The sequence below is a fragment of the Pleurodeles waltl genome, chromosome 3_1 (assembly GCF_031143425.1).
Source record: "Pleurodeles waltl isolate 20211129_DDA chromosome 3_1, aPleWal1.hap1.20221129, whole genome shotgun sequence".
Taxonomy (NCBI): domain Eukaryota; kingdom Metazoa; phylum Chordata; class Amphibia; order Caudata; family Salamandridae; genus Pleurodeles; species Pleurodeles waltl.
Genome location: NC_090440.1, coordinates 580,005,789 through 580,025,925, shown reverse-complemented (window position 1 = coordinate 580,025,925; position 20,137 = coordinate 580,005,789). Strand labels below are relative to the sequence as shown.

Sequence of the window (20,137 nt, the reverse complement as noted above, 5' to 3'; positions counted from 1 at the left end):
CGCATTCCACTTTTGGAGTATATGGTTTGTGTTGCCCATAGGCCTATTTCTCCCTATTGCATTCTATTGTGTTCTACATTGTTTGCACTACTTTTCTAACTGTTACTTACCTGATTTTGGTTTGTGTATATATATTTTGTGTATATTACTTACCTCCTAAGGGAGTATATCCTCTGAGATACTTTTGGCATATTGTCACTAAAATAAAGTACCTTTATTTTTGGTAACTCTGAGTATTGTGTTTTCTTATAATATAGTGCTATATGATATAAGTGGTATAGTAGGAGCTTTTCATGTCTCCTAGTTCAGCCTAAGCTGCTCTGCTATAGCTACCTCTATCAGCCTAAGCTGTTAGAACACCTCTAATCTACTAATAAGGGATAACTGGACCTGGCACAAGGTGTAAGTACCACAAGGTACCCACTATAAGCCAGGCCAGCCTCCTACACCGATGAGAACACGTTAACTCATCCTGAATATCTTCAGTCCATGATAAAATGATGTCATTTAAGTTTTTTCCGAGTAGTCTCAGATGCCATCTGGCGAAAATGAATCACTTCAACCAATACATCCATTCCTCCAGGATGGATATTGCATAATCCTTTCTTCAACAGAATGCTCCAAATCTAGACATTCAAACATTTTAAACACTAATGAAAAGTTATCATAATTATCCAAACAATCATCAAAAGTCATCTGTTTGCATCAAATATGAGTTATCTTTCCTTGAGAGGGTCGAAGTATTTCTTTGTGGCATCTTGTAGAAAGGTATCTGTGATACTTCGAAAGGCTCATTATTGTGCCTCTGACCACTCCCACACTAGGAGCGTCTTAGTGAGTATTCGAAGTGGATCATTCAAACTGTCCAAATTTAAGATTAATCTCCCGCAATAGTTTGCCATTCTTAAGAAAGTTCAAACTTCTTAGGATTTCTAGTAAGCTGCTCGGTAAGTTCCTTTACCTGCTCTAGTATTGATATATGCACATTGGGGCCAATTCCCTGGATGCAATGGCCTCACGTGATTCACAGTATGTTGATGTGGACCACTGCTTCCTGCACATGACTCTGCTGTCTTTTCTTTCTACCTGAGACAGCAGATTTTGAGTCTGGCTGCACTGCGCCGACAGAGTGGTCTGCCCATTCAAAGTGGGAGCTTGCCAGGCACACTAGCACATCACTGTGCAGCAGGGACAGTCAGTTGAGGTCGCAGCGCTTAAACAGTGAGTATTTGCGAAAGGACAGGCTTGTTAACGTTTGCAGGGGGCAGCATGCAGTTAAGCAGACCTGTAGTCTGCCTCCCTGTTGCTAGTGTTGTGGTGTGAGGTGGACCTAGATCTAGGGACTAAGGCTTCCTTTGTTAATTACCAGAAACTCACGTTACTCTAGTATTCATGTCTCGGAACTGACCTCAAACAGTTGTGTTGCCTTTTGTTCTCCCCTCAACTGCACCCTGCCTAAGAGTCAAAAAACAGCTACGTCTTCAAGTTGTAAGGCTCTGAAAAGGCCTGGACATAACACTTAAATAGAAATGTATATAAAATGGTCTTATTAATTTTTAACATGCCCTTTCTGTCTTTGTTTACTTTAATTATCAGTCAAGGATTGGGTTGCCACATTTCCCAAACAAATATTGGCCATTTGCTCACATTTAAGAGTCTGCAATGGTTCGGACGCAATACTTAAATGAAATGTCATATAAAATCAACTGTATTCACTAGTAACTACTTTTATGTATATGTTTACTTTATCAATCGGCGTTCATTAAGGTAACTCTAGGGCACACTTTAAAGTGTTTTCTTTTTATATTTATTATTATAAGAATGTAGTAATAAGGGGGAAATACCGACTTTATGTGATTTTCCTTTTTTTGTACTGGTCCCTATTTTTATTGTACTGGCTCGCACATTACTGGTCATGCCAGTAAAAAACACAGGCAAGCGGCAACCGTAGTGGTGATGTCTTGCGTGGGTGTTTGGTGTCACACTTGAAAAATGTCTTTGAATTCTGAGACACGTACCCCTGGTTTTCAAATGGACTAAAAGGGGCTATAAGTGCCTGCAACCAAAAAACCTGCACTGGATGAGCATCTCACAAATTGAACTGGGTATTTTGAGACTTCCTACATAAATGTGCATGTCTTCGGGTGTGTGCGCACCCCCTAATGCTGTGAGTGCACGCGGTACCTGTCTTCTAAAATACTTTTTAAAGTGTGAGGATCTTCGACCTATGTTAATGTTTCTATTCGTTGCGATTACTATACCTAAGACCCAGCGGTTGTTGAAGAGAAAATAAGAACTGGAGTGTAGAATTCCCGGTGACTGCTAACCACTGTACACACGTTACTTTGGCACGCAGGCTCTGGATGTGTTTTGTTGAGAGCGCTGACAGTGGGTGTATTATTGACACTGCTCGGAATGCTGCATGCACTGGCTGATGTGCTGAAGTGCGTCCTGGGGCATGTGGGGCCGCCAAGGTCCTCCCTGCCCAGCCAGTTGAAGACTCTCCCGCCCTTGATGCCAGTTGACAACAACGCTAATCACGCGATCCGGGTGGATGACGTCACCCCGTCGGCAGTGTCGCGCTGCGTAGGATTGCTGGCTAGAACAGTGGTAGCTGATGGTGCACGCGCACAGCTGATCCTTCTTACGTCCAACGGCCCCGTGCTGAACCCGCAGGATGAACGAGGGTCGAAAGGGTGCCACCGCCCGGGGTTCGCCGCTCGGGCATGAGAACGGATCTGCTTCTCTCTCCGCAGTGGAGCAACGAGCCGCGCACAAAGGAGAGTCAGAGGTGTTTGACGACGGGACTAATACCTTCTTCTGGTGAGATGCTTGGTGTGGGAGGCGCAGGAAGGGCCGGGGAACAGGCAGTTCTTTAACCCGGTGTTGGGCGCTGGTTGAGATACATCTACTTCTGCAGGGGCAGGATTTTACTTGTGGCGAGGTAATTTGAAAGATGTCCACTTGTTACATCAGTGTTGCCCGTGGGGTAACGTCACCAGTAGAAACGCTCAAGCCGGTAGGCAGCGAGCGCAGGATCCTCCCTCAGACTTCTGTGTTCTTTAATGTGAGGGAACAGAAGTGCAATAGCAGGTTTGGCACTGTGCCGTTGGCTTAAGAGCCACTGTTCTGGGTTGTCGTTAGAGTCCGGCAGAGTTGCAGGCAGCTTGTGTCTCGCTGATGTACACTGAGAGCCTTGCCGTCTCACGGAGTGAAGTTTCCTCTTGCTCTCCTTTAGATCAGTTCAGCTGCAGTCCCTTGCAGTCTCATTGGGTGATGCGTACTGACTCCCTTTTTTACGATTTTAAGGCCTCTCGTAGACAATTATGGTAGAGAGACACAGCTCCAGTTCGCGCACAGTGAATGATGCATTGTGGCAGCCTCTCAGTCAACTCCGGTGTTGGTGGCAGATTTTGACTGATGCATGGAGTGATGTACAGTAACTGAGCGTCGTTGGCAGATGTTCAGCGTATAAAGAATTGCTTTTTGTACTCTTACTGCAACCTTAAGTTACAGTTTATGCCATAATGGCACAATGAGTGTTTCGCCGCGATAGATGTTATGCGTAACGACAGGCTGCAAACGTGATCTCGTTCGGTGACAGCTAGGTTTTCAGGGTGTTGCCGCACTACAACTGCTCTCCATGGTATCGCCGCTATACTTTGAGGCCACGCACTGGTATCCCAGCAGCCTTAAATCTCTTAATTGCGTAGCATTATGATGCCCTTAAAATGGCCTAATCCAGGTTCAGATGGAATATGGACCTGTTTTGAGTATGTAGGGCAGACGTCACCTGTAATCTGCCCCCAGGTTATGTGAGCTAGGTTTATAGTTTGGCTCGTCCTCCCTGTGTTCTTGTAAATCCGCTCTGCTCTCGTTCCAGTTCAGTCGTCAGATGTATAGCAGCAGCTTAAAGACGTATGCTCCAGTGTTGCTGTGTGATTCTGTGTATTTAATTTTGAATGTATTATTATTCACTTAAGTAAAAACAAACTTCATGTTCTAGCATGCCCAATATGTTAATACATGCTGCGACTTTACAGAAACCTTGTTACTTTCTTAGATGATTTCTCTAGTTCACGTTTTTCTAATGCTGTTAATATAAACACAGAAGTTGCACGTTTTAATTGTTTACGCGAGGATGGTACTCTACAGATCGGTATAGAATGCTGGATTGTTCAAACTATTCAGTGGTTGGGATTTTTTTCAACAGAGGCTTTAGAAGCACAGGCTGTGGGGCTACAACGAAGGGTAGAGCAACAACCTTACGCAACTGTGTACGACTCGAACAATTCCGGATTTGGACCCGTAAATGAGCCCCCCATATAGGCTGTTCGCCCAAGCCCAGCTGTAATTTTCCATGTCTTCTTATTCGAGACCGAGTGGGACTGGGAGCTTGTTCTTGTGTTTAGAATAGCTTCTGTAGTTCTTCCGCTATTCCTTCGATACCGACGCTCTTCTCCATGTTTGATTTGTGCCTTTTCGTGCTCTTTGTGTGCTGGTGTAGCTCGTTTTCAGCTCTGGATCACACAGTTCCCATCTCCTTTTATCTTACTTTTTTTCACTTGAGCGACGCTTTGTTGTTTCCCATTGACTTCACAGTTATTAAGAAAAGGTTGATGTTATCAAGTGACTTTGAGTAGTTGGATTTTAACTGGTATGATGTAGTCTTTTACCTATGCACTATTCGTCTTGAGTGGGGCATTTTGAGACTTAATCGTTTTCTTTTTAACCACATTTCTCAGTTGTCATGGGAATAAGTCCATATAATGCTAGCATAATGGCACATCTCCATTTGTTTTCTTACCATCCAAATAGAATGTTTATAATTGTTATTGCATGAACTACAGACAAGTACACAGAGCTCCACAGAACTCTGCACAACAGTGTTTGCATTGTTATAGTGATATTAATTAACAGATCACGATTCTGTCACAGGCATTCGTAAACAAAACGTGTAACCTAGCACTCAAAATTGCTCAGCATCAAAAACACCACCGATATCGTCCATCAATTCCAACAAAGCCACATGATATGAAGACTCATCTGGTTGATTTTAAAAAGGTTTTCGTTATTTATATTCTTCTTCAAAAAACTGTAGCCAACGCTTTTCATTTACCACCGGACTTCTTCAGGGCTGAGTACTTCACTCTCCATTTATATTGCAGCACAAACTCGTTTTTTCATTTAACTTTGCTACATATAGCCATTATGATGATGGGTGCGATGATCATTGCCTCATTCTTTTTGTAAATCATTTATTATGCGGCAGTCGGGTTAAATAGCACGAGGTCCAGTGTAGTAGGTCATCAAATGCTTGGCAGAGGCTTCCCATAGAAAAGTAAAGAAACACTCCGTACGATAAACACACTGCCCAACATAGTTACTTAGCTTAGTTTTATATTGCATGTTAGTTTTAGCCAACTACAAAGATGTGAATTAAGTCCTCTGTTTTGATCCAGCACAAGTGCATCGTTTTTGATGTGATACGTTTTTAAACTCCACATTTTTATTGAGTTTAATAACACAACGCATCATCCACTGTGATACAGACATTATTATCATGATACCGCCAGCAGAATATTGAATCAAAACATTCATATAGAACAACATTCTTTATTACACTGGTAGCCTGTGATACACCCACCACCTCCTCCATATCTTATCATGTTTTTTTGGGGGAATTCCCTTGCCTTTCGTATTGGTTTTTCTTGATGTGCACACCAGTTAACACCCAGCAATATCTCTCTTGGTAACCTAACAGTCCATTCCTATGAAGCTTCTTTCGGAGCATGACCCTCCAAATTACTCCAAGAGACCAAGTAGACCCAAATCAATGGACTAGCCTGGTACCACTGAAATCTCATGGCTCACCCCAATCCCAAAAGTGGGATAGGGCGAGACAAGACCAGACCACTTGAAAGAAGCTGGCATCAGTGAAGGAACATCGTGCACATGTGGCCTGAGTCACCAGGCCCATCTGCTGTAGTCACAGGTGTACAGATATGTTGTATTAAGATAATTAATCTCGACCATCCGCAGTCGTGAGGAAATTGCCAGCTCGCTCGGGGCCAAACATACTTCCCTCCTGTCGTCATCATCCAGTTCGCCCACCCAGCTCTCCCACCTCTGACGGAGAGGAAGGAAACCCGTCCAGGTCATTGATCATCATAGAGTGATAAGCAGCCAATTTAGCTCCCTTTCCTAAATGTTTCATTTTCAAGCCGATTATGTTTTGGGGACCTGGGCATCGAGTGGTAGATGAACCCACAAAGCATGGCTCACCTGGAGGTACAGAAAGAATTGTCTATGGCATAGGTTTGACTCCTTAGTTCTTGAAAGGACATTGGTGTCCCTCCTCGGTAGACTTCTCCCAAGTATGTGATCCCTATTTGGTCCCATCAGGTGAATCCGATACTTGTTTAAACAAGTTACCCTGCCACAAAGAGTCATGTTTGTAAGGTGGTGGTTCCATTGGATAAAGGGCAGTGCCGCCCTCCAACAAAGTGCCATCACCCAGGTGCATGAGGCCACCGTCAAAGGCATCCGGTTTCTTTAAAACAGGTCGAGAAGACCCTCAAACCCCAGAAGTTGTAGTTCTAGATGGTATGTGGGGTCCTCCTCCCACCTGTATCCCATTCATTGATGGGAACTAAAAGTGCAGCAATATAGTATCCATAGTTATCAGTCATGCCAAGGCCTCCATCAAAAAGGTGATTTCTGCACTAAGGCAAAAGCCACCCGGTCTCGCCCACACCAAAGGACGCCCGTCTCAAGGTGAGGGAGCGTAACCACACTGAGGAACCAGATATGGAAAGTTCCCAAGAATATACATGTACCGGAGGAGGCACATCATTTTAAATGCTGCAGTGCGTCCCGTCCGATTAAAAGGCAGCTGTCTACGCAGGTCCCAATTCAAGGCAGATTGAAGGGGACAAATATTGAAGGACCATGCCATGTCCAGAAGACATGAGATCTGAATCCCTAGATACATAAGAATTCTGTCTGACCAGTATGTCGGGGCACCAGTGTTGTGCTGGGGCCTCACCAGCCACCACCACCCAGAGGGACTTGCTTATATTAATTCACAGGCCTAAGACTTTCTCATAGAGATGGAGAATTTCAAGACCTCTAGGGCCTGAGGATTGTGGATTGCCGAGAGGGAGCAGGACATAATCTGCATAGAGAGCAGTTCAGTCTTCAATGCCCCCCTCCCAGTGACAGCCCCAGACGCGAGCATCACATCGTATCAAACTTATCCAGAGGTTCTGTGGTAAGGGCAAACAGCAGTGAGGACAGAGGGCATCCCTGACGTGTACCCATGCAGATTGAAACAAAGACACGTTTTTTAAAGTACTACAAAGTTGAGAGAGTTTTGATGTCTGTAAACAGGATTGAGATTCACCAAATACAACCATCTAAGTGACAAAGAACAAATCTGTTCTGACCCCTATGCAGATGGACGTATGGATTGTTTTAAATCCTTCGATTCACAGCTCCTTAAGATCTTCTAGATGGTGAAGCACCTGCATATCCGCTTTAACCACTTCATTTTTGAGGGCTTTCCTCCCACAGATCTAGGTTATGTTTTTTTTTTTTTATGTATTTTATTTATTCATTCATTGAGCTTGTACTGGGCTAGGTAAGGCACTGGATCTTTAGCATCTGCAGATTAGGTGTGCTCCTACCTTTTTATTTTAAGATGAAATTATCATTGTGAGTGTGTCTGCTGGGCCCAAGGATCGGGGTGGAGACTTGCTAATTGAGTACATGGAGTACCTGCGGACGGTGCATGCATGCCTTTGTGATTGCAAAAGGTGCGTACGGGGGTTGTGTAAGGTGGTAAGTGCAGGTGGTGCTTGTGAGTTTTAAGGATGTCTATGGGGGACACTGCATGTGATGCCTGTGAGAAAGTGTATTATTTGGGGTGGATTGATGTCCTCCACAAGTAATAAAGGCACTGTTTTAAGGACCAGATAAAGGTGTCAATAATTTAAACCTGAACTCAACCTCTGGCAGCTAAAACAAAGAGCAGACCGGCTTAAATCAGAGAAAATGAGTAACACTTTTAGAAGTACCAAAAAGGTTAAGAAGTCAAACACACAACACAATAAAAATCCCACTCCAGTTTATAAAAATAGAAAATAATTGAATGCACAAAATGACACCAAGAAATCCAGTAAGGAGAACCAAAGATATGATTTGTAGAAGATTTAAGTAAAAATAGCACCAAGAAGCCCCAGGTACCAAAGCAGGTCAGCTGGTTGTGGTATACCGTGACCTAGGCACAATTTCAGGCCGATAGAATGTAGGTCTGATACACCAACCAGGTTTGACCCAGTCAGAGGGTTTTCTGGAAGTCAAAATCCTTCAGCATGGCTAGGCATAAGTCTGTGATTGAGGAGGGCTCCACAACGTCTGATCGTTTTTGGATGAGGTTCAGGTGAAGAGATTAGTTTTGATGAGAAAAGCTCTAAGTGGGAAAACTTGAATTTCGTGCCTAGAGAAGTCCTCTTGCTGGTCAGCTACTTTTGTTGCCTTTGCCCAATCAAGATTTTACCTTCGGACTTAGGGACTCATTATGAGTTTGGTGGTCTTTAGAATGCCAAACTCGCAGTGGTGGTGGGACCGCTGCGCTTCTGGCGGTCTGAGTGCCAGATTACAAACCTGATGGTGGGACCGCAACTCCTTAGTTCTTGAAAGGACATTGGTGTCCCTCCTCGGTAGACTTCTCCCAAGTATGTGATCCCTATTTGGTCCCATCAGGTGAATCCGATACTTGTTTAAACAAGTTACCCTGCCACAAAGAGTCATGTTTGTAAGGTGGTGGTTCCATTGGATAAAGGGCAGTGCCGCCCTCCAACAAAGTGCCATCACCCAGGTGCATGAGGCCACCGTCAAAGGCATCCGGTTTCTTTAAAACAGGTCGAGAAGACCCTCAAACCCCAGAAGTTGTAGTTCTAGATGGTATGTGGGGTCCTCCTCCCACCTGTATCCCATTCATTGATGGGAACTAAAAGTGCAGCAATATAGTATCCATAGTTATCAGTCATGCCAAGGCCTCCATCAAAAAGGTGATTTCTGCACTAAGGCAAAAGCCACCCGGTCTCGCCCACACCAAAGGACGCCCGTCTCAAGGTGAGGGAGCGTAACCACACTGAGGAACCAGATATGGAAAGTTCCCAAGAATATACATGTACCGGAGGAGGCACATCATTTTAAATGCTGCAGTGCGTCCCGTCCGATTAAAAGGCAGCTGTCTACGCAGGTCCCAATTCAAGGCAGATTGAAGGGGACAAATATTGAAGGACCATGCCATGTCCAGAAGACATGAGATCTGAATCCCTAGATACATAAGAATTCTGTCTGACCAGTATGTCGGGGCACCAGTGTTGTGCTGGGGCCTCACCAGCCACCACCACCCAGAGGGACTTGCTTATATTAATTCACAGGCCTAAGACTTTCTCATAGAGATGGAGAATTTCAAGACCTCTAGGGCCTGAGGATTGTGGATTGCCGAGAGGGAGCAGGACATAATCTGCATAGAGAGCAGTTCAGTCTTCAATGCCCCCCTCCCAGTGACAGCCCCAGACGCGAGCATCACATCGTATCAAACTTATCCAGAGGTTCTGTGGTAAGGGCAAACAGCAGTGAGGACAGAGGGCATCCCTGACGTGTACCCATGCAGATTGAAACAAAGACACGTTTTTTAAAGTACTACAAAGTTGAGAGAGTTTTGATGTCTGTAAACAGGATTGAGATTCACCAAATACAACCATCTAAGTGACAAAGAACAAATCTGTTCTGACCCCTATGCAGATGGACGTATGGATTGTTTTAAATCCTTCGATTCACAGCTCCTTAAGATCTTCTAGATGGTGAAGCACCTGCATATCCGCTTTAACCACTTCATTTTTGAGGGCTTTCCTCCCACAGATCTAGGTTATGTTTTTTTTTTTTATGTATTTTATTTATTCATTCATTGAGCTTGTACTGGGCTAGGTAAGGCACTGGATCTTTAGCATCTGCAGATTAGGTGTGCTCCTACCTTTTTATTTTAAGATGAAATTATCATTGTGAGTGTGTCTGCTGGGCCCAAGGATCGGGGTGGAGACTTGCTAATTGAGTACATGGAGTACCTGCGGACGGTGCATGCATGCCTTTGTGATTGCAAAAGGTGCGTACGGGGGTTGTGTAAGGTGGTAAGTGCAGGTGGTGCTTGTGAGTTTTAAGGATGTCTATGGGGGACACTGCATGTGATGCCTGTGAGAAAGTGTATTATTTGGGGTGGATTGATGTCCTCCACAAGTAATAAAGGCACTGTTTTAAGGACCAGATAAAGGTGTCAATAATTTAAACCTGAACTCAACCTCTGGCAGCTAAAACAAAGAGCAGACCGGCTTAAATCAGAGAAAATGAGTAACACTTTTAGAAGTACCAAAAAGGTTAAGAAGTCAAACACACAACACAATAAAAATCCCACTCCAGTTTATAAAAATAGAAAATAATTGAATGCACAAAATGACACCAAGAAATCCAGTAAGGAGAACCAAAGATATGATTTGTAGAAGATTTAAGTAAAAATAGCACCAAGAAGCCCCAGGTACCAAAGCAGGTCAGCTGGTTGTGGTATACCGTGACCTAGGCACAATTTCAGGCCGATAGAATGTAGGTCTGATACACCAACCAGGTTTGACCCAGTCAGAGGGTTTTCTGGAAGTCAAAATCCTTCAGCATGGCTAGGCATAAGTCTGTGATTGAGGAGGGCTCCACAACGTCTGATCGTTTTTGGATGAGGTTCAGGTGAAGAGATTAGTTTTGATGAGAAAAGCTCTAAGTGGGAAAACTTGAATTTCGTGCCTAGAGAAGTCCTCTTGCTGGTCAGCTACTTTTGTTGCCTTTGCCCAATCAAGATTTTACCTTCGGACTTAGGGACTCATTATGAGTTTGGTGGTCTTTAGAATGCCAAACTCGCAGTGGTGGTGGGACCGCTGCGCTTCTGGCGGTCTGAGTGCCAGATTACAAACCTGATGGTGGGACCGCAAGGAGACCGCCACTGCCAGGATCACGGATCCCGATGGGGAGGCAGTGCCAATGGCAGCACTGGCGTGCTGATGACAATTTCAGCCTTTCACTGCCAGAGAAAGGCTGACAGAAAGCCAGTGCTGGGAGCTACAGGGGGCCCCTGCACTGCCCGCAACCATGTCTTAGGCAGTGCAGGGGCCCCCCTGCCAGCACCCTCTGAATGGGCATTGTTCTTGGAACAGATTTCACATCTCCTCAGGGCTATTTACTAGCTGTGTGACAGTTGAAGGCTAATGCAAATTAGTATTCAGGAGCTTCATACTGGGAAACTATAGCTTAATAAAAATCATATTTCCTTTCCTATGAAATTCAGCCTTCTGGTGTCCTTCTGTCAAAAGGGTCATTCAGACAGGTGGGCTGCAGTTGTAAAACTACAGCAGCCAGGATACAGTGGTAGGCCTTAAGGCATGTTGGACTTTTCATACTAGTGGATGGCACATTAGTGCTTTAGACCATAAGTAACATTTAACCTTCTATTGCATGGATGTATTTTGGAATACCATATCCTATAACCTTATAGGAAAGTTTAAAGAGGCAATTTCAACAAGTTTTGAGTAATCTAGTTTCAACATGTTTGAGATCAGAGCACATACACTGAGGCCTGGTTAGTAGCGCCCCAGTGCAGAGTTGAAAAACCAGCAGCTAAAGCCCACAAGAAAATTGGGGTGACCATACAGAAAGAGGCACATCACAATGCCTATAGGTTTGAGAGTCTGATGTTTCTTATGGTGTGAGTAAAAGGATTGCCTTTGTGAATGCCATGGGCCTCCTGTAGGAAGTCAGGACAGGAAATGCCTGTGCAGGAGGTACCTGAAGAGGGTCATTGCATGGGGTGGCTGTAGGGGACGATAGGAGGAGATGCTAGTAGGGAGTGCTTGTGGAGGGTGAGAACGGGAGTGCCTAGGAAGTGACTCCAGGTTGTGCTTGTGGGTGGGTGCAGTGCATGGTGCTGTCTGAGTGCAGGTGTGTGTGAGGGAGCTGCATGTGTATGTTTATGCAAGGGGTGTCTGTGTGTGTAAATGGGGTTCCTGCTGTGGGTAGTCAGTGTAGGGATGCTTGTTGAGGGTGAGTGCGGCCTGGGCACTTTGGTAAGTTTGGAAGTGCATGTAGAATTTGAGTTCAGGAGGTAACCTTAGAGTGTGAGTGTACTCTGCCCATGTGTGTGTTCAGATTGTGCAAGGGGAGCAATGTGCCTGTGGGTGCAGGGATTGCTTTTTTGTGTACGGACGAGATCAGGGGATTTCCTGTGAGTGCACAGCATGCCTGTAATGGTTGAGTGCACAGGCACATGTAGAACGTGCATGCAGGAGATCCCTTTCGAGGGGGTTTGCGTGCACGGAGTGAGTCGGTGGTGCCTTTGCAAGTGAGTTCAGAGGGTGCCTACAGGGAGTCAGTGCTTGTGTGCCTGAAGAGTGTTGGTGAGTTTGGCCTGTAGGGGATGGGTTCCTGTGTGTGAGTGCAAGCACTCTGTGAATGTAGTGGTCCCTGTTGGGGGGCGTGTGGGAGGTGCCTGTACGAGTGTACGCAGAGGTTGTCTGTGTGAATGCATGCTGAGGGTGCCCGGTGCAAGGGTTTGTGTGTGTACGAGGAGGAGTATGAATGTGTGAGGAGGGTGCATCCCAATAAATACTCATAGACATTGCTAGTGCTTGTTTAAATATTAATTCATAACCTTGTGCTCAGGAAATATGTCTCTGATCCCTAAAGTCATTGGCCAGGTAAGCTAATACCCTGCTTCCTTCTCCTAGTGATGCACACACCGCTCATGCTGCACCAACCCTTCAAGGGATGTAGTTCAGTTTTATTTACTCTCGTTCCAGTTGTTACTCATTAAAGAGTAGCCTTCTAGTTCCGTTTTGTTACATGCTATTTAATATAGCTGTGTTGAAATACCGAACAAGTGAAGATTCATCCAAAATAAAAAGAATACTCTGAAGTGGTAAGAACAATAAAACACTTGACTGGAGATTGTCACCATTTCTAAGCACTCCACTACTAAATCATTTAAAATGTGAGAAATGATTGAGTTGCCTCTACCATAATGCCGTAGAAGAACTGGTGTAAAATGCTCCATGTCCGATTCACATCTGTCTAATCTATTCAATCATGTATGTATGTGACAGTTGGTCCAAATATATGTTAATGATTCATCACACATCTCCCAAGTGTCTCCTTTTAGAAAATCTTATCTCAGGAGTGAGGGCATTTTCTGCATTCTCCCTACTGTGCACCTGCTGCTGAGCGCAGGTTTTGAGTCTAATAATGCAGTTTCCCATCTTTGAGTTCTCTACACGTGTGTGGTGTGTGTGTGTGTGTGTGTGTATATATTCTATACCCACACACTTAAAAAAAAAAAAAAAAAGGTTACAGAGACGTTCTAGTTAAGCCCACATTTCAAATGTTCAAAAACATAGAAATTCACCTGTTATAGTTGGCTATTTCAAGTAGCTATAACTCGTGTCCTAAGGTAACTATGAACAGGTTTCTCCTCAATAATGTTACTGTAAATGTTACGTTGACATTATCAATGGTGTCATGAGTGCTGTAATATCTGGAGTACTTAGCAGTGCATGGCGAGGGTGCAAGTTATAGTTATCTTAGAGCATGAGTTACAGTTACTTGAAATAACAGTTGAATTTCTCTGGTTTTGCACATTTAAAATGTGAGTCTAACTATAACATCCTTGTAAACTTTTGTGGTCTTTGTCAATTTCAGTTTTTTTTTGTTTTTTTGTTTTTGCTTAATTCTAATACGTTAATCCAGCCTGGCACCCCACACTGCATTTGGGCTGAAGCTGAGTCTCAAAATAACTGCCAGCACTTCCTGGTTGAAGTGTTGGCAGACAGTCCGAGCTCTGCATGGATCGGGAAGATTCATGAAGTGTTTGAGCCTCTAGATACACACATTTTGAATTTCCTTTGATATCTCAGACTACTGAATGGATTTTCACCAAATAAGAAAAAGCACGATCTCTGGACCAAAAGCTACCTTTCTGCCAAATTTGGTGTAATTCTGTTCAGCGGTTCTGGCTGCAGGTAGTTTATGGGAATTAACATGGGAAATGTAAAGCGGCACAAAAGATATAGCCAAGTCTAAAAGTGCTTTTTTTTTTTTTTTTTATGGAAAGTAGGTCCTAGATCATCAGTAGGTAATATATGCACACAAGTGTGTGTATGTGTGTATATATATATATATATATATATATATTATATACACAGAGACTGTGAGTGGGTCTGGCATTGTATGTAGTCAGCATCTGGCATCTTTTCAGAAAGCAGAATTTCACTTTCAGAAATCTGGAGCGCGGTGCAGTCATGAGAACTGGAATTTCTTGTTTGGTACCCCCTTCGAGCATTTCGCTGTCACCTTCATTTCACCATACACCCATATTTTACAAAGGAATCTGTACTTTTCAAACCGTACATGAAAGTAGCAGCAAAACTTGGCGCCTACGCACAATTACATGTATTCTTAGTATCAGAGTGCACAGACAACCTACGCACATATTTGTTGCACGCGTAGCATACATTTTACGATTAATGTAATTATTTAGAACTTTTGGCACGTTAGAGGTAGATATTCTCAGTCAGATCCAATGTGTGGCAAGTTGTCCGGCTCTTTCCAAGTTCCACAGTCTCCTCAGTTTAAATAGTACTGAGCCCTAGAAGCTCAGATTCACCTGGATATTTTGTTTAAAAAAGCATTATCCATCTTGCTCTTTCTTAGGGTAAGTGTTTGGTAATAGTTGGACATCTTTGTATATGTTGTTCCCAGCAAGACGGACATCTCATAATGAAGTAACACTCATTGCTGTAACATTATGAAATCTGAGAGTAATGCTCCTTTGTAGAACAAAGTACAGTAGCTTGGTTATGCTGTACCTCAAAAAAAAGAGTAAGACATTTAAGTTTGCTTTGCCAGTGTTTAACTGAAAAGATACGCAGCAAAATAATGCATAGTAAATCATTTTGACGATTGGCCAATGTTTTTGTTACATCTTTACAATAGCCTTTTAATGCCACATCTTTGCTTCGGAATAAACAAAAGTTGTAAATCCAACATGTTACCTTAGCACCAAAGTAAAACAAATTAATCTGCACGTGAGATTATAAGTAGCACAGTGTCTTTGACAACCTATGGTTTCAAATCAATATGCACTTCATAAAGAAAAAAGCACAAATTAACAATTAAAGTGTCACTGTGGCAGCAAAGTAAATACATCTGACAACACAGTGGTTCTCATGCAGTATCTGCAGTTTAACAAAAGGATTACTTGATGCCTTATCACTAAAACCTAATAGGAACACAGACGATAACTGTCCTTGAAATGTCGTGGCTTTGATGACCAACCCATTCATACAATTGAAAAGCATGCAAAACATTCATTTCCTGCTCGTGTTCAGCAAAGCTTCCCTTTTAATTTGCAGAGCATTCTTGCTGTCAGCTTAGCTTTGCTGTAAATCAGACTGTTATCTTAATCATATTGGAGCAAGGGCAAAGGCCCACTTGTTTATTTAATTACTTATTTTACCTTTGTAATGCTAATGTAGCCCAAACTCGACCCAAATGTATTGGAGGCTTTACATGAGTACCAGCTACATTACACAAGGACATAATATTTTTTTGTAGGCATGGTGAGATTAAGTGATGTTAAACCTATGCCATGACTCGAACCCGGGTCCTCCGTTCCAAAGTCGTCAGCTCTAGGCGTTCTCCTTGTTCTACTTAGTTTCCTCGGAGCACGAGGCATTCCAGTTCCTTTAATTGTTACTGTGCGGCAGGCCACGCTGTATGTTCACATATGGTGGCGATGCCTTTCTTTCATTCTGCACAACTCGCCCACCTCTATGTTTTATTTAATTACTTGTTCTTTTTCCTATGTCTTTGCCGTTTCTCATGAAATTACACTCTTGTGTGTTCCGTTCTATGCATGCGGCAGATGAAAAGGGGTCTCTATTGAGCGCACTCTAATTTGCTTCCAATCTTCGGAGCCTATTTCAAGGAATTTTCTGTCCTGTGCGCATGTTTGTGTGGGAGAATGGCGGTGAGCCCAATTGCTTAATTTACCCAGTGTTAGTGATGGGACAGGTAGAGGTTTAATTGAGCATGAGCGCAAGGTCAGCAGTGTGAGGATCTGTTGTTTTTCTGCTGTAGCAGGACCACTTGGTACCCCAGCTTTCACTGCCAGAAACACTGCTGAAATTAGCGCACAGCGGCCTGGTCTCCAAATTCACAATCCTGGAGCTTAACACTTACTCAGGTCACACGAACACCTTACATACCGCCTGGCCTCTCTATTCAGTCCAGCTCACTGAGTTTCATAAAAGGTATTAAGCGTGTTCTCCTCATCCCTCTCACATTAGAACAGGGCAACCTCAATATACCAACTGACTAGCAATGTACACAGCTCAGGCGTGCCGTCGCAGTGCACGATCTTATGGACCTTTCTCTTTGTGTATCGCCAGGAGTCTTTTCTTCTTCCTAACAAACATGTGCAATACAATTGGTCTTGCATTTGTGAAAGTTACAGCTGTTGGTGTTGAAAATGGAATTTTATTTGTACTTTTTTTTTGTATGCAGTGGAGTGATATTTGCATAGCACTATTGCCATTCGTATGACCTTGTGGTGCTGGCGAATCTGAAAATATTGTTCTCCAGTGCTGCAAGTTATACGAATGACAATAGCGCTATGTAAATATCCCAAAGCTTGCGAAAAAAGTCCCAAAGGCATAAAAAAGTCTGTAGCTGATGGAAAAATTGTAGGCCCAGTAAGAATTAAGGAGGACTCGGGTGATAAAAAAAAAAATGCTTATTCTGCAATGGAGCACTAGCAAGACCAAAGCAAGAAAGGGGTGAAGTGTACATAAACTGGAACTAGAAGCTGGAAAAGTAGGGAGAAAAATATAGAATAAGGGGCATTGAAAATGTTGAAAAAACAACTTTGAATGCACTGCAAAGCAATTGACAGTTGCTTTGAACTTCCTTACATAGTGCCAAACGGAAGGCTTGAAATGGGACATCAAGAAGCCCTGTTGGATATGGCAGTAAGGAAAAGGAAACCAGAAGGACTGTGATATTTGAAATTAAATTCTATGGAAAATTCCAGTCTACTAAAAATAACATAATTACAGGTTTTCAACACCAGTCTAATGATTTCCTTTGCCAGATGTAGTGCTGCTGCCAGATCGGGTCTTCTACAGAATACCTAAATGAAAAGAACAGTCTCGAATTGACTAGGGCATGTTGTGCCCAGGTCAGGGGGAAAACAAGTCAGCGCAGGTAAGCCATATTCACAGAGTCACACAGGTCTGACCCTGCAACTCTCGTCTGCTGAGCAGATGCAAATGGGGTGGCTCCACAACCCTCGTTCCTCTCTGTGTGACAGTTCTCATATCTGCAACTCCTCTCTGCCCAGAAGCCACAACAGTGCTACCCTCCTCAAGAGTACCCGACTTGCTAGGAAAGTGCAAAGAAACAAAAGCTTGAGTGTTGAGTTATTTGGCTTGCTGTAGAGCTATTTCTTAGTAATCATTTTAGAAATATTAGAAGCAGCAGGAACCAGAGGAGTTTTCAGAGAAAGGAAGTAAAAGATTGTGAATAGACTTGTGTAATACAGAAGAATGATGAAACCCTTGTAGCTGAGTAGGTGGTGTAATTGTTGGCAACTCAGCTAATAGTAAATATTTGGGCTAATTACTTCAGTTTGCAATGCATTTACATTGAAAATATTTTTTAAACACTGAATAACCCTTTAAGTGTGCCCATTAGTGTGTGGATGATAACCAGACAATAAAGGTTGTAGAATGACATGCAAGGAACAACAAGATTTTCAAACACGAGAAACAACCAGAGATTCACTGTCAGAAATGATTGTATCATGGAGTCCATGAAAACAAAAAATGTCAATGAGAAACTGTTTACGCTTCTGAGTTGATAAAGGAATGGACAGGAAAAATTAAAAATGTGCTTTCTTAGAGACTATGACCATTAATAACTGATGACCGTTGAACAGAGGCAAACCAATGATAAAATCTGTTACTTTGTTAAACCAAAGTTAAGGGGGTACACAAAGCGGTTGCAAATACCCTCTTGTAACCAGAGATTTCAGAATTGTGGCATATTCCTCAAACTAATTGTAGAATTTTGGTTGGTTGTAGTAAAGATCATGGCGAAGCACCAGAAAAGTCTTACCAAGAATTCTGTCCTACAAAGAATTCTAGCCAGTTCTTCATTTTCCAAGTTATAGTGAGCATCACAAACTGTCTGAAGAAATTATCAAATTAAGCCCATCACTCTTGGGCAGAAGTGGCACTGGCTCTGAGTACTTAACAGAACATTGCGAGAGCTAGGAATATAGGAGTTATACAAATTTATATTTTGGAGAACACCCCAAAATGGCAGCAGCATAAAATAGACCCTTGGTTATTCCAAGACCCGTAAAAGAAAACAACAGGCTAGTAGCAGTTCTGATGGCAAATCCAACACTAAAGAGCAACAGAGAAGTGGGAGAGCCCCCTCACCTCCAACCCACCCTCAGGTCACCTTGGAGTGCTGAACGTGAGCAGGAGTGTTGTCTTCATTTGAAATAATGCCCTGGTTACAAGAAAGGTGGATGCACAGAGTCCAGTACTTGAACTAGTGGAAAGCCAGCATGGACAATACGGAGAAAAGATCTCCAAAACAGCCATGAGCAACTGAAGATCATAACAGGGCCACAGAGGTGCCACAAAGCGACAAATAGGCCTCCCTCTTTCTCCACCCACTTAAAACACAGAACGTAGCACAGTGGTGACTTCCAGTGCTGAAGTTGAAACAGCATGAAACAAGCACAGGGACAAGAGTTCAACCCTAGTGGTTTGCTTGGGAAGTAAAGAGGACAGAGGAAATTGAATGTCAGGGATTGTGGTTGAGCGGTGGCTGAAAACCATGCACAACAGTCCTCTCCTGCCTAAGACAGTGGGTCTATTTTGAGGATTATTAGAACTGGTGCCTGCACTGAAGCAAGCAAGTTACAAGAATGAACAGACTGAGAGAGGAGGAAACAATAGTGGAAAGCAGTGTGGACAGGCTCGGTAAAAGATGCAAGCAGTAAGTCATAAAGTGTACATTTACTTTTAAACTGGATGAAATCGGAAGAGGTTTTACACAACTTCCAGGAAAACAAAGAGCTACTTCATGGTAGCTGAAAATAGAGTTACTCGGATAGCGGAATGAGTTTGTGACCTGAACTGTCTCTGTGGACATATCTAATTAGTAAAACCAAAATTGAATATCTCACAAACCAGCAGTGGGAATCCAATGTGTCAAGTTTGATGCATAGATGGGCACTGGTAAGAACCTCATGTGCAAGGAACCTCACCAGATCCCAAAATCTGTTTTCATCCGTGCCCCAACAGAAGGCAGCTCCTCAGAAGGAGACCCAGCAGAAATGTCGTCAAAATAATTGAAGGCTCTCACCAAGGAAGATGTAAAGGGCTGTTTGATGGAATTCAAAACAGACCTAGAAAAAATTATAAGTGATGGACTCCAGAAACAGAGTCGAAGTTGGAAGGGATGTAGCAAAGATTAAAGCAGATCTGTAAAGCATGGAAAGGAGGCTTGAAGAACCTAAACCCAAACTATGAAACTCAGTGGAATCTGATCTAGTGGTTACCATCACCATTTGCCAACTGTAAACACAAATACAATTGTTACTGGCAAAATATGAGTATCTTGAAAATAGATCCTGGAGGGACAGCATGTTTCATCTGGAACTTTTGAAGAAGGAACGGACGGAGACAATGTAAGCATTTGTGTGTGGACCATATTAGAAGTGTCCTGAAAGAAGACCGATGTTGTAGTTTGGATTGAAAGAGCACAGTGTAGTCCGATTGCAGAATGCTGATATGGAATGACCAAGGGATATTATAATACAAATCTAGCTGTGCTCCGAAAGAGAGGATTTTGTCACAAGCATACACTTTGAAAACAATGTGCTGCTGTGATCAGGGGCCAGATGTAGCAAGTGTGTTGCATGGTGCAAACAGCGAATTTCAAATGGGTGCTAACCCAT

General features: G+C 43.2%; 1 protein-coding gene across 1 annotated transcript in view; it reads left to right on the top strand.

Moving 5' to 3' along the window:
- The first annotated feature begins 2,575 nt into the window (after positions 1-2,575).
- Positions 2,576-20,137, top strand: part of PTDSS2 (phosphatidylserine synthase 2) — a 298,247-nt gene continuing 280,685 nt past the window's right edge. Inside the window, exon 1 of the mRNA XM_069223022.1 lies at positions 2,576-2,823. Within this exon, the coding sequence (XP_069079123.1) occupies positions 2,678-2,823 (146 nt within the window). The 5' untranslated portion in view covers positions 2,576-2,677. The remainder of the gene's footprint in view (positions 2,824-20,137) is intronic.